The sequence below is a fragment of the Macrotis lagotis genome, chromosome 5 (assembly GCF_037893015.1).
Source record: "Macrotis lagotis isolate mMagLag1 chromosome 5, bilby.v1.9.chrom.fasta, whole genome shotgun sequence".
Classification (NCBI taxonomy): domain Eukaryota; kingdom Metazoa; phylum Chordata; class Mammalia; order Peramelemorphia; family Peramelidae; genus Macrotis; species Macrotis lagotis.
The window spans coordinates 113,565,808-113,582,493 of record NC_133662.1 but is presented as its reverse complement, the minus strand read 5'-3'; the positions used below and the strand labels follow the sequence as shown (position 1 = coordinate 113,582,493).

Genomic DNA, 16,686 nt, shown 5'->3' with positions numbered 1-16,686 from the left:
TGGGTAGCAAAATTCCTTTAGTGGAAGACAGTTAGTTACTACTTTACTTCCCTGAGGCTATGACTGGTCCAAGGAAGAATGTGTTGTCTCAGACACTTGCTAGCTGTATGATCCTGGACAAGTCACTTAACCCTGTTTGCCTTAGTTTCCTATCCAGAAAATGAACTGGAGAAGGAAATGGCAAACCACTCCAGTATCTTTGCCAAGAAAAGCCTTAAATGGGGTCACAAAGAGTCAGAAATTATTGAAATGAAAACAATTCAAGAATCACTACTATGGCATACCCTAATTTATGAAAGACATGTTTCTAAAAATGTCATTTAGAAATTGTTTTTAATGCACTAGGAAAAACTCCCTCTTTAAGAGAATTCCTTAGGAAATCATTTTGTAATTATGAATCGAAAAAAGGGGCTCCTTTTTTTTAAGTTCATAATATCACATACAGAATTTCTTTTTCTTAAGGCAGGACCCACCTGCAGAGCTCTGGATCATCCTTTCCCATAGGCAGGTCAGGAAGGCCAGTATGATTGTTAGTGTCATCAGACTTCATTGAGAACATTGGGGAGGGAGATGACTCACCCCACATGGTATGTCCCTGACACCCAGACAGTGATCTATCACTGGCTGTGGGGTTTCAGCGATGAGGCTCAACCAGGGAGGGCCATGGTCTTATTTAGTCACACATCTGAAGCTGTTCCCACAGTCACAGGGATCCTCCCACACAAGCTTCTGTCCCAGCCCCCTCCCTTGCCCCTCCTCAACCCCACATACCTAGTTATCTATCCACACAACATATATGCAATGATTAGAAGTCATAGAATAATAGACACTTAGGTTTGGCACCAATCCCAATGACCATATAGCTCCCAAATATGCTTGAAAAAGACTTTGACACTATATACCCACAATGGTCATCCAGCCTTTGCCCAAAGACCTTTGTGAAAGGGAATACACTATATCCACTTTTAGACAGCTCCACTTGGAGCTGTATAAAGCCTAGATTCTCCCATTTACAACCATTATTCCCAGAAGGGCAGAACTTCTACATATGATCTTTTTTTGTTTTTTTAGTTTTTTTCAAGGCAATGGGATTAAATTGCCCAGGGCTGCACAGCTAGGTAATTATTAAGTGTCTGAGGTCGGATTTGAACTCAGGTACTCCTGACTTCAGAGCCAGTTTTCTATCCACTGCATCACCTAGCTGCGCCCTCCATATGATCTTTTATATATTTTAAGTCACTCCTGAGTCTTCTTTTCCTGTATTCTTCTGACTGATTCACATAGGATTTGAATTTGAGCCATTCACAATTGTGGTTGATATTTAGAGTCTGAAATTGGAGGTCCAGAATTCAGACTCTGCCTCCAGTGTTTACTACCATTTTGACCTTGAGCAAGTTGGTTTCTACTCACTCTTCGTGGAACTCAGTTTCCCCATCTGTAATGTTTAAAACCTAGCCACTTTGGGATGGATGGCACAGGGAATTTACTGCAGGAAAACAAATGTCCATAACTGATCTTCCTTTAATATTACATATTTTCCCCAATTACATGCTATAACAATTTTTAACATTTGAGATTACTTAGTCATAGGGTCAAATAAATGACTTGTGAGAGATTTCATAGTGAAGAAATGAAACCAAAAGTATTTGCATCTTAAATGTACCAATCTGCAACCCCTGCCCTCCCTACCCTTAGGAGCATGAAGAGACCTATCAATTTAAAGCAAAGTTGAAAGGATAGTTGCTAGTGAAAGTTTTATTTAATTTGGGTATACAGTTTGTCTTTGGGGGTTGGCAAGACTGAGAGAACAAGAGGCCAGTCCTGTAATATAAACAGATACAGGGAACTCTTGGTGTAGAATTGCCCTTCACCCCTACAGATAGCAACTCAGTGTGTAGCTTGCAGTCTTAAAATCAACCACATCTAACAGCCAAGTTGGTCTACTTACTGTCCCTCACATGAGTGTGACCTTTTATTTCCTTTCTGTGTGCCTTTTTACAGACAGTATTAGAATCCTAAGCTTCCTTCAAAGAATTCAAATGTCCAGAATGGGACCTTTCCTGATCCATCATCTATGCATTTTCTTCCTCTCCTGGTCCACCAGCTGCTCATGCCTTGGCTTTTACTTCTGTATATTTTGTATCAGTTGAGAGGCATCAGTGAATAGTGGACAAGGGTGTTGACCTGGGAGACTTGTATTCAAGTCCTACCTCTAACACATATAGTCCAAGTAAATCAACTTTTCAGTTCTTTAGGTAGCATTATTCATTAAAGTCTGATGTTCTTGGTTGGCCCCCTCTCTCTACCAATTACACTGAACAACTAGTCGTTTGCAACAGTCTTGCTTCCATTTCTTTAGCAATGGCTCTCTAGAGAATATAGTCTAATTGCATATTGAAGGCTGGGATTTGTCCATAACTCCTCTCCTGAAGCAGCTCTTGGTATCCCCTTCTCTATCTAAAAACCAAGACAGTGTCTGAAATGACCCCGTGGAGGGATAGAGATTTTATTTTTGCTCCCATTATTACTTCATGCTGCTAGGAGATTAGGCAGCCAGGGAAGAGAGATGTTGTAGATAAGAATCTGACCAATTCTGGGGGATGCTTTTCCCTTGATGCATTGAGCCCCCTAAGGCAGCTTTGTAGAACACTGTGTTCAAGTACCAATGTGAGCTTTTCAAGTCAGGAACCAAACAGCCTCTGGGACTTCAGCTAGGAATCTCCCAGATGTGGCTTCACATCCTGAAGCATCACCCTGCTAGAGGGCCTGGGATGATGACCCTCAAAGACTTTCTGCTCTCACCCACACAGTAACAAAGAGAAGGAAATTCTGCAAACATGGGGACTTAGGGATTCTGAAGAAATAAGGAACTTAGATACTGTGTTCTTCTTTGCTTCCTTTCCTTCCCTTCCTTCTTACTCTAGACATGAGGATGCCATCTTTCCCCCCCCTAAAATAAGTATAAGCTGAAAATTATCTTCAGATTTTTGGAAGACTGAAATGGCCTCTAAAAATATTTTTTTCTCATCATAGAAAATGATTCCCCTAAACCTCAACATGTTTCTTGTGGTTATTTCAAAATTTATTTGGCTCAGGAGGATAAAGGTTCCAATTCTTGCTCTGCTCAAGACCCCATAACTTTGGGCAACTCATATAGTCGCTTTGCTATAATCTTCTTGCCTCCCTCCTGATTGGGGTTTGCCAAACCCCAAAATGAGGGGGTTTGACTTTACATGTGACTTCCAAGAAACCTTTCAGTTCTAAATCTATGATCCTATTAGGCAGCTAAATTGCACAAGGGGATACCCAATTAGACTTACAGTCAATGGGACCTAAGTTCAAACTCAGTCTCAGGTACTTGCTAGCTTCATCCTGGGTAAATTACTTCTTCAGCCAAAAAAATGGTAATACTAACATCTTACTGTGAGGATTAACTGAGATAATTCATAAAGTGCTTTGCAAATCTTCAAAGCACTTATAGAAATGCTAATTTTTATTATTACTATCTTACCCAGTAAGTAACCAAGTAAATTCTTCCCTTTTTGATTTTCTGAGTCAATGGAGTTAACTAACTTCCTCATAGTCACACAGTTAGTAAGTAATCAAGTATTTGAGGCTGGATTTGAAATCAGGTCCTCCTGATTCCAGGACTGGTGCTCTATCCACTGTGCCACCTCATCGCCCTGTCAAATAAGTTCTAATGTTTTATTGTTCAACTAGTAATGATTGATTATTACTACAAAGAGATGCCTAAAAAAAAAAACAGTCCAGAAAATGTCTAATTCAGCTTTTTATTCTTCTGCTAAGCTTGAAAGTGGCATTTGGATGTCTTTTATTTATCTTTTTCATCATCTCTGTATTTTGATTTTAATTTCTGTACTCATTCTGATAAGTAGAGACAAGATAAGAAGGAAATGGCACTCCAGGCTCTAATTCTCTCATACTTACCTTCTCTGGTTATCCCATCAGCACCTAGTTAACTGGGGCCCCAGTTAGGAACAAATATTGTCTCTGTAGACTTTGGTAGTAGCACCACCCAGCTAACTAGACAGCTGAAAAGAAAGCTGTCAATCTGGACCTGCATCCTACTCTCCTTTCTCTCTTTTCTCTTTCTGCTCCTGTTTTCTAACAGAATTTAACCTTTTTTCTTCTTGGCAAACTTCCATCTGGAAAAAAGAACAAATCAGAGTAAATAATTTCCAAATCACCTTCCAGCCCTAAATGCTACACTGACACCAACCTTCTACTCACCTTTTTTTTTTTAAACACAATTATCCCACAGGATTAAAACAGTCCCAGAAATGCCTGTGATGTATATGAACTGAGTGTGGGTATGTGGGTGCTTAATCAGAGATGCCCAGCTAGCAGAGGAGGATTCTACTGCATGTTTTGGGGGGGGAGCTGGGAAAGGATTAGAAATTTTGAAGCATATTTAATTTGGATCAAAGCCACACTCTACATCCTGTGCTGCTGCATGCAGCTCCATAATTCGCTTGAGAAAGATGCCCCCCTCCCTTGAGCTACAGTATAGATCCTAGGTGATCCCACAGAAGTGGAAGAGACTTGAAACACATCGTTTTGACTTGTTCAATAAAGAGTGGTGCAATCAGAGTTTGAAACCTGCAGGAGAGCTGGAGTAAGGAGGAAAAGAAAGGATCAAATGAGGAAGAAGTGAGAGAGAGTTATATGACTGAAATCTGAGTATATGTGTTCAGTCACGACTAACTCTTTATGACTCTGTTTGGAGTTTTCTTGACAAAGATACTGAAGTGGTTTGCCATTTCCTTCTCTAACTCCTTTTACAGATGAAGAAACTTAGAGAAACAAGGTTAAAGTGATTTGCCCAGGATCACATAGCTAGTTAAGTATCTGAAGCTAGATTTGAACCCAGGAAGATCAGTCTTCCAGGCTACAGGTCTGGCACTACCTAGCTTCCTGAATTCATGAGTACATACATGCTATCCAGTTGGTCAAGTTGCTTCTGAGTCCCTTTTTCTAAGTATGGTTTAACAGCATTCAGAGGCAGATGGTTACATACTTAAACACATTCACCCTTCCTCATCTCTGCCTTCTGGCTTCCCTGGCTTGTTTCAAGCCTCAGCTAAAATCCTACCTTCTCCAGGAAGCCTTGCCTGATCTCCCTTCATGCTAATGCCTTACAAGATTTCCTCTGGTGGTTATTTCCAATTTATCCTGTACTTATCCTTCTAAAGTTGTTTACATATTGCTATTCTACCAAACTGAGCTTCTTGAATTGTATTTTGCCTTTCTTTGATTCCACTGTGTTTACCACAGAGTGTCTGACCCATAGTAGGCACTTAATAGATTTTTATTGATTAATTAACTAATGGCTCAGGGTTGACAAAAATCAAGAACTCTGCTAGATATTGATGAATCCCCCTTCTAAGGCAGCACAGTGGTATATATGTAAACAAAGGCCCACCGCAATGCAGGCATAGGCTGAAGCAAATATCTGAATGCAATGCAGGCATTTTCCCCTTGACTCATCTGCTCAGAAATTTGCAGTGGCAAGAAGCCCGATCAAGTCAGGCTCAGCTCATTTGGCTTCTTCTGGCTTTTATGTCAGGAACTGATTAGCCCTGCTGCCCCAGGTGGGTGGAAAGAAAGCACAAGGCTTTACACAAATATTTTCACTGTAATTAACTTTTCGATGGCTTGTGGATGTGCTTGTGGATTTATTTTGGTTTCTTTTCATTTTAGAATCCTTTTTCAGTGGTGTGGAAGGGATAAGAAAAGTCTTTAGAGAAACATTTCCTTCCCAATTTAAAATTCACAATGCAAGTATGCTAGTCTTGATTTGAAAGAAAAATCTATTTTCCCTTCAATTATATAAATCCAGACCCTTTTTAAGTATTGCATAAAATCAGACTGTAAACCTAGTTAGATTATAAACTTCTAGAGTATAAAGGCTTTCATTCCTACCCCCCCCCCTTTTTTAAATCCTCAGTACCTAGTAATGTAGGACTCCCAGGTGGTTAATAAATAGTATATTGGGATATATCCATAAAGATTGTAACTTAGGTTCTCCAACCATCGCTATACAAAAAGTTCTTGTTGTTCAGTCATGTCTAACTCTTCATTAACCTCATTTAGGTTTTCTTGGCAGAGATACTGGAATGGTTTGCCATTTACTCCTCCAGTCTTTTACAGATGAGGAAATTGAGGCAATTGAGGGTTATGTGACTTGTTCAGATCGTACTGCTAGTAAGATCTTCCTGACTTCAGGTCCAGCACTATTCATTGTCATCTAGCTGCCTGATGTCATACAGAAACCACTTTCTCACAAGTCCCCAGTGAGCTCCTCAAGACCAATTCAACGATCTTACCTCAGTCATTCTTCCTGACTTCCCTGACTACTTTTGACCCCTTCTATTATTCCCTCTCTGAAATTCTTTCTATCCATGATTCATCCTGGTTTTCTTCCTACCTGACTGATCACTTTTCTGAATCTTTCACTGGCTATGAATCCTCCTCCCACATTCTATGTGTGAACATCCCCAGAAGTTCTGTCCTTTTTTCTGTTTATATTTTCTTCCTTAGCAATCAGAGCCACTCCCAGAGCTTCAGCTATGACCTCTTCACAAATAAATTCTAAATCTTTATCTCTGGTCCCACATTTCCAGCTGCCTGCTGGAATCTGCACTTGGATGTGTCTCCTACATTTCAAACTAAACATAGCTAATACTAAACTTTATATCCTCTCCTCTCCACCCTCAAATTTCTCCTATATCCCTATTTCTGTTAAAGGCACTCTCATTCATTTAGGCTCAAAATTTCAGAATCAGCAGAGGTCAGAAATTTCCAGGATGTCCAGATTTCTACTACAAAGAAACATCAAACTAATGAAGTTTATTGAACTAAGTGAATGATATGGTCAGACCTGTGTTTTGGGGGGCACTATGTGGAAAATGGATGGTGTAAGAGGGAGAGACTTCAGGCAGGAAGATTAATTAGGAGTTGAAAAGGTAAAGTGGGATGGTCTCAGAATGAATGGAGAGAAGGGGATTGATATAAGAAACATGGAGGCAGAATTGGCCATGTGGGAGGATGACCCCCAAAGTTATGAACTTGAGTGTCTGGAGTGATGATGGTACCATCATAGTAATATAGAGGGTGTTTTGGAGGAAAAGAGGAGTCCTGTTTTGGATATATTGTGATTTCTATGGGACAATCAGTTGGAAATGTCCAATAAGCATTTGGTAATATTTACTTACATCTGAAAGTCTGGGTAGAGATGATAATTTAACCCATAGAAAGTGATGAGGTCACCAAAAGAGAGCATGGAGAAAAAAGAGAAGAGAATAAAACTTAGGATACATTCTCCCAGATAGGAGGTAAGATAGCGATGATGATTCAGAAAAGAAAACTGAGAAGAAATATTTAAATGGTCAAGAGGAGAATCAAGCAATGTCATGAAATAAAAAGATAAAGGAGAAACTATCTTAGAGGAAAAGGTGATCAGCAGTCCCAAAACACAATTGTATTGCAACAAGGTGTTGCTTCTGTTTTTGTCACATGGATACATGAGAAACAATGTATTATTAGTGGAAAGAGTGATAGATTTGAAATCAGAAGACCCAAGTTCAAATCATCACTTCCTACCTATGTGTCTTTGTCACAACTTCTCAGAGCATCAGCTAGACCTTAACCATATAAGTGATGCATTTGAATTGATAATCTCTCAGGTCTCTTCTAGTCCAAAATCTGGAATTCTATTATCCTGTAAAGATATCATAAGATATGATATCAAAAAATATCATAAATTTCCAGATACGGTGATGTATATACCTTCTTTGGTGGGGAGGCAGGCAATGGGGTTAAATCAGTTTCCCAAGGTCACACAGCAAGGTAATTATTAAGTATCTGAGGTCAGATTTGACTCAGAGCCTGTGCTCTATCCTCTGTGCCACCTAGCAGGGGCAGCTAGGTGGCACAGAGGATATATCTTTTAATCCCTGCTACCAAGAAGGCAGAGGTTGTTGGTTAGCTTAGTCTTGAGAGTTCTGAGCTGCAAATAGACTAAGCAGATCTGGTATCCACACAGAGTTTGGCATCAATATAATAGGCATTTACCATAGGCATGGAAGAAGAAAGAAAGAGGGAGGAAGGAAAGGAGACCCCAGAGAGGGTCTTTTATGATCCTCTGATTAATAATAGCAAATGAAGCTTTGAAAAAGAGAAACCAGTGTTTGCCACTTCCATATAGGAGGTCTAGCAAAGTTCAAATTGCAAAGGGACGTAACTGATAAAGTTTCCCAAATGCTTCTATTTGCAGATGGCATTATGCTGATTGCCTCAAACCCTGAAACATTGCAGAACCTCCTAATTGGGAGCCTATAATCTTTCAAATGGGGACAGCTAGGTGACACCTTAGTGCATTTTTTCTGACCTTTTTCTCTTCTTTTTTCTGTTTATAATTCTTCCTTGGCAATCTAGGCCTGGAGTCAGGAAGAAAGACTCATCTTTCTGAGATCAAATCTCAGATACTTAATAACTGTGTGAACGTGGGCGTGTCACTTAACCCTGTTTGCCTCAGTTTCCTCATCTGTCAAATGAGCTGGAAGGAAATGGCAAACCAACCCCAGATGGGGACATGAAGAGTCAGACAGAACTGAAACAATTGAACAATATCAATCATTGAAAAGATTTTCACCTCACTTCATATAAGAAACAAGAAGATAGAGAATGACTATTGTCCAAACCAATATAAACAGTTGGATAGACAAACTATAGATCCACTCTATCAGTACCATCAATTCCTTCTATGTGGAACAGATTCTCTTAACTGGATAATGATTCGAAGAAAGGGAGAGAGCAAGTTGTATTGCCTTTGGGAAATTACATAGTCCCTTCAATAATGCTAAAGTTCTTGAAACTAAGACCACTGTTGTTCTAATGATTTATGATTATAAATCTTGGAATAATAATCTCCCAAAAAATTGTCACTGAGATAAAGGTTACCCAAAGAGCAGTGGAGAGGTGCTTGTTGGCCGTAAGTAGACTGCAACATATTATAAACAAGGAACTAGGCAGGAGAAGTGGCAAAAAAGGGTTATCCTCAGACTAATATGTGACCAGATAAATGCTGAGGGGTGATTACATAGCAAGAGAGAAGCAAAATGAATGGACAACCCACATGTAATTCATGTGGTATCTAGTGAACTATAAAAGACATTTCCATCATATGTCACCAAAATGTATAGGCATGGATGATCAAGTTCTACTTTACTGGAGACATTACTCACATTGATGAGATCCTATACCCATTAGAGTATTATAAATTATGAAGAGTGTTTTTTTCAGCAGTGGGGGTTAGGTTAAAAAAAATTCTCCTTTTTTTTTGTTTGGGGGTTCCTTTTTGTTCTTGTAGAGAACAGAGATTAAGGGCAGTTCCCTTTTTTTCTTGTATTTATCAGAATCACCAAGTTTTCAGAAGAAAGCTACAATGATAATATTTGTTCTGATAGCTTGATGTAAACAAGCTAAAACGAAATAAAAATCCCCTCTAACTTGCTTGCCCATTCCTCTCAGCAGAGTTCTTGGTAGTTTAGGCCAAAGAGGGAAACATTTTTGGTTGCCTGGTAATTGCATGTATGTAAGGAAACTGATCATACAATTGGGAGTTTTAAACTTTATTTTGCTCAGTGAAAACAGAATAATTAATTATGTGACTTAAATATTAGATATAGTCTCTATGGAGTATCTGAGGAAAAATATGGGCAAGAGCCACATAGAAGGTAGGAATAGATCATAATCTTTAATAGTAAAGGGGAATTTTCACATCCATGAAATAAAAAAATCCATTGAAAGATTCATTTATTTAGGTTTTTTGCAAGGCAATGGGGTTAAGTGGCTTGCCCAAGGCCACATAGTTAGGTAATTATTAAGTGTCTGAGGCAGGATTTGAACTCAGGTCCTCCTGACTCCAGGGCCGGTGCTCTATCCACTGCACCACCTAGCCATCCCCAAAAGATTTATTTTTAAAAAATCATAAAAATCTAATTTTACAGGTGAGGTCCAATTTAGAACTGAAGTCTGCCACATAGATATTAATATGAGAACTAGGGATCAAATTCACATCCTTCGCCTCCCAAAATAGTGTTCTTTTCAATATACCATAATATTCATGCCAAGCATTTTCAAAGTGAGATGAACTATATAAAAAGCTACCTGAATCATGGAACATTTCCAAGTGCATTCCTTTAAAAAAAATAAATAAATAGATGAGGCCCACCCCCCTTTTAAAGTAATTTCTGCTAGGGAGTCTAAGTGGCGCAGTGAATAGAGCACCGACCCTGGAGTCAGGAGGACCTGAGTTCAAATCCGGCCTCAGACACTTAATAATTACCTAGCTGGGGCAAGCCACTTCCATTGCCTTGCAAAAACTAAAAATAAGTAAGTAAGTAAGTAAGTAAGTAAGTAAATAAGTAAAGTAACTTCTTCCATAGAGAAACAAAGAATGAGCAAAATATTTATCAATTTTTGAAGCAACATGACAAAGTAGGTCATTCCTGGGAGAAATTTAGTATTTCCTAATGGAAACTCATTAAATTCTTTTCCCATTAAGTTAGAAAGCATCTTGGACAGAGTATTGTATGTTAATCTCAAGTGATTTGCATGTAAACTTCTTCAGGCTTTGATGATCTCAGCCTGAGCTTTAAGTGGCTTGTTTCCAAACATTCTCAATCTCCACAGCTGACATTCAAGTCCATATGTATTTATTGAAATACATATCATGGGAAAGTTTCAGCATACTCTAGTTTTGCTTTCTAGTCCTGTACTTGTGGAGAGACTGTACTCAAAAACAGAGCTATAGAGTCACCATATTTGCAGTATTTCCTCTTGAGTCTTAACCCACATAGACTTGCAAGACATTCTAGAGAAACAGACTTCTTAGCTCTCATTCTTCCTTGTCTTGAATTGCTTCCATCAACCCTCCCAGTTTTTCACTTTCCAGTTCATGTAATTGTGCATGATGTCATTTTTTTTGCCTATTTAGTTTCTTTGAACTACTTTTCAGAGTCCTGACTGAAAAAGACCAAGCAAATTGCACCAATTATCATAATTTCTGTAGTATTGCATCTAAGATATGTCCAACTGAAACTGGGTTGGCTATCCAAATTTCAAATTTATAAGTATGTCCAAGCACACACAAATGGTAGTCACTCTACCACAACTTGTGCAATTGAGACCCAGAGGCAAGAGGAGGGACACTACTATCCACCCCTCCAAAATACTTTTACTAAATCAATAAAATCTTTGTGTTGAACTGAGTCAAAACACAGTAACTGAAAATTCCTCACTTACATCTAGAATTCATAGAACTTCTTCTACAATAGGAATATTAGTAAATAACAGATAGTTAGCTGTTAATTTTTAAATATAATATTCCCTAAATAAAAAGTAATTCTAATTTATATATACAAATGTTTGTGAATACTTATATAAAATTACATATAATTATTTGAGTTTATTTATATAGAGATGTAAAATATATTTGTTAGATCTAGACCTGTGATTTAATTGGTATGAAGTAATCCCAATGTGGAAGTATCTTTCCAAGTTCAAATCTTGCATCAGATACTTGTTAGCTGTGTAACCCTGGACAAGTCATTAAACCCTGTTTACCTCATTTTTTTCATATGTAAAATGAGCTGGAGAAGGAAATGGCTAACCATTCCAGTATCTTTGCCAAGAAGTGCCCAAATGGGATCACAAAAAGTTGGACTTGACTGAACAACAAATATATTATGAATAAATATGTGAAAAACACATGGGTTTAAGTTCTTCCTTTGACAATTCTATGTGATCATGAATAAATTAATTTAGCCTGGCAGCGATAATTGAGCTTCAACCTTGAAAAAAGCTCAGAATTCTCAAATTGTTGTGAAAGGAGTGCGTTACAGAAATAGAGGACAGTGAAGCAAATAGCCATCAGTATCACTACTCCAAAAAAGTTGAGTCATTGGCCCAGACATACTATCTGCAAAAGGACAATTTTTAAAATGGAATCATCTTCATGTCTAGCCTTCCCAGCAAAGCTATGCAAAGCAAGATTTGTTTGTGAAAATACGCCAAAGTCTTATAAAGAACTAATTCTAATTAATTCATTATGTGGTTAGGATAAAAAGTTTTGGAGACAGGGAAGATAAAGGTTAATGGAGATTTAAAAATGTAATTGGTTTTTTAAAAAAATGATAACTTTGTTGCTGTCAGCTGTCATGACATTCTGCAAACATTTTATGATAATAGAACCTTCTACTTTGTGCCATTTCCTTTTGCTTTTTTGTTTTAACATTTTCCATCCTGTAACTATTTCTTAGCTTTGATATTTCTCATCATTTTGTTTCTTTCAATAACTGACTGAAGTTAGTTAGTCATGCCACCCAGAACTGTTAAATAGCACTTCTCCATTTCCTTTTCTTAGGTGTTATGGACTGTTAATGTGGTACAAGTTGATTTGTATTTTTGATTTATTGAGTAGGCTTCATATTAGTTTGGGGACAAGTAAAGGAGAGCAACTTAATCTGTGTATTCTCCTTAGCTTGTTTTAACCATCTCTCTCAAACATCGAAGTTAAAAAATACTTGGAGCAATTTGGAAAGAAAGCATTTGCTTGGTGAAAATTTAAATAGATTATAGTACTACTCATTCTTGAGTGTGTATCAAACCATGGGTGATCCTTAGTTGTAGCTATGCTCATCTGATACCAAATGTGCACAAGACACTGTCCTAGGGTTTGGGAGGACTCAAAGAAAGAAAGGAAATAGAATCTTCTTCCAACTCAAAACATGTACTCTAATAATTATGAAATTAGAGAGAATATGATAAGTGAAAAGGACAGGTCCAGGCAAAGTGCTATGATTAATTTTAAAAAAAGAGAAATTGTAACCAATGGTTAAAGGTTGAGGATAGTTCATGGAAATTGCTGATTTGGACCTTGATTGAAAGGAAAAAGTTCAGCAGGTGGAGGGAGGGAGGGAGGGAGGGAGATAACCTGTTGAATTCTCTGAATGAAGGGATAAGTGTGAGAAATGTTATGAACATAGGAGAAGGCAGAATGAGAAGAGAAAAGGGCAAGTAGTAGCTCAGTTTAAGTGTGTAGACTTAATGAAGGGAAGTGATATAAAAAAAGTTTTGTAAAAGTAAATTGGAACCAGATTCTGGAAGTCCATGAATAGCAATAAAGGGTTTTTATTGCATCTAGAGACTAGAGGGTGGCAGATTCATTCTTCCTTTTACTGGAAAAGGTCTTTAAGTAGGAACTAACAATTTGTTAAGACACACACACACACACACACACACACACACACACACACACACACGATATAGAGTCAGGAAGACTTATCTTCTTAAGTCCAAATCTGACTTCGGACACTTACTAGCTATGGGATCCCGGGCAAGTCTTTAGTATCCTCATCTATAAAATGGACTGCAGAAGGAAATGGCAAACCACCCTAATACCTTTGCCCAAAAAAGCCCCAGATAGGGTTCAGATACAAATGAAAAATGACCAACAGTTTGTGTGTGTGTGTGTGTGTGTGTGTGTGTGTGTGTGTGTGTGTATATATATACATATATGAGAAATCAATATCTGCATATAGATGTATTTCAATGCATATTTAAAATTAGTGGTAATGTATATAACTACATGTCTACATACACAAAATTACATAACACTTCATCAGAACTGTTGTAGAGGGAACTTCCTATTCAGATACAGTTTGGACTAGATAACTTGCTGGTTTTCTTCCAGCTCTGAGATTGGACAATGATGATAATTTGTATGTAGCAATTTAAAGTTTACAAAACATGCTATTTCCATACCCTTATTAGAGCCTTGGGACAACCTGCTATAGTTATTGGCATGCCCATTTTACAGATAGGAAATGGAGTCTCAGAAAGTTCAAGTGACTTTTCTGTCATCAATCAGCTAGTAAGTATCAGAAATAGGACTTAAAACCAGATCTACTTGACTCAAAGCCCAAAACAGCAGTCAACATGCCACACTACCTCTTCAATACTGCACTTCATTCAGAAGGCAATAAGGTATCATCAAAGGTTTGAAATAGAAGAGTGATGTAATCAGAAATGCCCATAGGTGGTGATTTGAAGGATGAATTGGAGAAGGGTAAACTGATGGCAAAAAAAATCAGTTAGGAGTCTATTATTAATAGGTGGGTAAAAAGAGATGAGGGCTTGAGCTAGGGCTATTTTCAATGGGGAGAGGAGAATGTTTGCTTATGTCCCTCACTAGACTAAAATTGTCCAAGTGAATAATTACAGAAACCTTGTGAATGCCAGCCATCTGTTGAGTCATAGAACTAAGCTAGTTCATATTAAGCTAGTATGGTGACTGATGATATTAACACGCCCCCTGCTCTGCCTTCTCTGTCTTTGTAGGAATTTAGAGAATGGGCTGTGTCCAATGTAAGGATAAAGAAGCAGCAAAACTAACAGAGGAGAGGGATGGCAGCTTAAACCAGAGCTCTGGATATCGCTATGGGACAGACCCCACTCCCCAGCATTACCCTAGTTTTGGTGTGACATCCATCCCCAACTACAACAACTTCCATGCATCCGGCGGTCAAGGGCTAACTGTCTTTGGTGGCGTCAATTCTTCTTCTCACACCGGGACCTTGAGAACGAGAGGAGGAACAGGTAAGCCCCTAGTGTGGCGTATTTATTTTTGAGTGGTCTGCAGTTTAATACACGAACCCCACATATCTCCTTCACTGAGAGTTGAAAGCATTGGAAGACATTCAATCTTCTACTTTTAAGATTTGGGGACTGTAAAAGAAACTAAGGGTTAGTGTCTCATCTGAAGTGCAAGTCAAAATATCACAGAAATGAGAAAGGAAAAAAATCTCTGGTCCTCAACCCTCAAATAATCATTATCCTAAAACTTTTCTGGGAGATTCTGTGTGCTTTATCAAACATGGTCCACTTTCCTTTATGGACTGTTCACTACTCTACCAATACCAACTTGTAAGTTTTCTCTAGATTTTCGCTTTTATTTCTTCCTCAGTCCCCAGGGTATGAGGTTATAGACTGATTCAGTCTTGCCCTTCCTTTCATCTCCCAATCTCTCCCAGTGACTTCCCTATTCATTCCTGATGGCTATTCTATTACCCAACCACGATTCTTGACATATATGTGTATATTTAAGGCAGAGATTCTCAACCTGTGAATTTAAGTTGGCTTTTTTAAAAAATGTTTTGTTATAATTGCTTTCCTTTGCAATTCTATGTATTATGTACATTTAATCTTTTGCAATCTCATGCATTTAAAATAGCTTTGCATATCCTCTTCTCAGATTTTCATTTTCCTACCTTACATTCATATTTCACTATCATATATTCTTATTGACTTAGGTAATGCTTTGTCCAATATTGGGTATTTCTTTGTCAAGAAATTATTTACATTTGTTTTTTAAACTTGTTTTCTAAAGTTTTTCCACTGGTTGATATTTTTTCTGATTTTACTTGTCCTGTGCTGTTATTTGTTAGAAAAATTTTGGAGGCTATGGAATTTCTTCATCCATCAATCAATCAAGTATTTATTAAATATCTATTGTTTGCTCAATAAACATTGCACTAGGTGACTAGGTTCAAATAAGCCTGATTTTATCCTCCCAATCCTCACCCTCTTCATCCTGCTGATATTGAAATAAGAATTATCTTCTTTAAAAAAAATCTGGGAAAGAAGAGATTTCCTTAGAGTCAGTAAGAATCTTTGTTCTTCCTCATCCTGTGTACATGCCATTCTTAATTAATGTAGTCCAAAAGGGATAAACTGTATCTTGAAAGGCAGTCAGGTTCCTATGTTATTCATCCCAGCATCCTTGATCAGGAATGAATCAGTTAGTTTACAGATATTTAAGGCAAGGATTCTCAACCTGAGTTCATGAACTTGGGTTTTTTTTTAATGTTTTAATAACTAAATTTCTTTAGAATTGATTCTTTGCAATTCTATGCATCATATACATTTGAAATATCACCCTGAGGGGGTGGCTAGGTGGCGCAGTGGATAGAGCACCAGCCCTGGAGTCAGGAGTACCTGAGTTCAAATCCAGCCTTAGACACTTAATAATTACTTAGCTGTGTGGCCTTGGGCAAGCCACTTAACCCCATTTGCCTTGCAAAAACCTAAAAGAAAAGAAAAGGAAAAATATCACCCTGAGATGGAGTCTATATATTTCATCAGACATCCAGAGAGGTCTATATCACATAAAAAGGTTAAAAATCATCAATTTAAGGTGTTTTATACAGCACCAAGGTGGGGAGAGGGGATACCAAAATGGTGCCTTGGAGGAAAAAAATGCAGAAGAATCTTCTATACCTATTTTAAGAGGCACCATGTCCTCCAGCAGTTTGCAATACTTTTGTCAATTCATATCCTGTTTGTGTAGAAACCCTCTCAGATAACACATCCACACAGAATATGAATTCTTTTAATCGGATATGCAAATCATTGAAATCATGTTTATATATTTTTCTTGAGTGCAAGAGAATCTGTTGTCACCATTCATAATCTAAGAATAAGGCACTACCTTACTCCCATCACAATGTGAAATCCAAAACTAAATTGATAAGTAACATGGATGAGTTTACTTCCTTGTAATATTGATGATCTTTTGTTTTTGATCTGGATATTATGAACGAG

General features: G+C 37.9%; 1 protein-coding gene across 4 annotated transcripts in view; it reads left to right on the top strand.

Moving 5' to 3' along the window:
* Positions 1-16,686, top strand: part of FYN (FYN proto-oncogene, Src family tyrosine kinase) — a 176,211-nt gene that overhangs the window by 69,169 nt on the left and 90,356 nt on the right. For all 4 annotated transcript variants that reach the window (XM_074187382.1, XM_074187380.1, XM_074187379.1 and 1 more), the window contains one exon: positions 14,425-14,682. In XM_074187382.1, coding sequence (XP_074043483.1) covers positions 14,436-14,682 — 247 coding nt within the window. In that variant the 5' untranslated portion in view covers positions 14,425-14,435. The remainder of the gene's footprint in view (positions 1-14,424; positions 14,683-16,686) is intronic.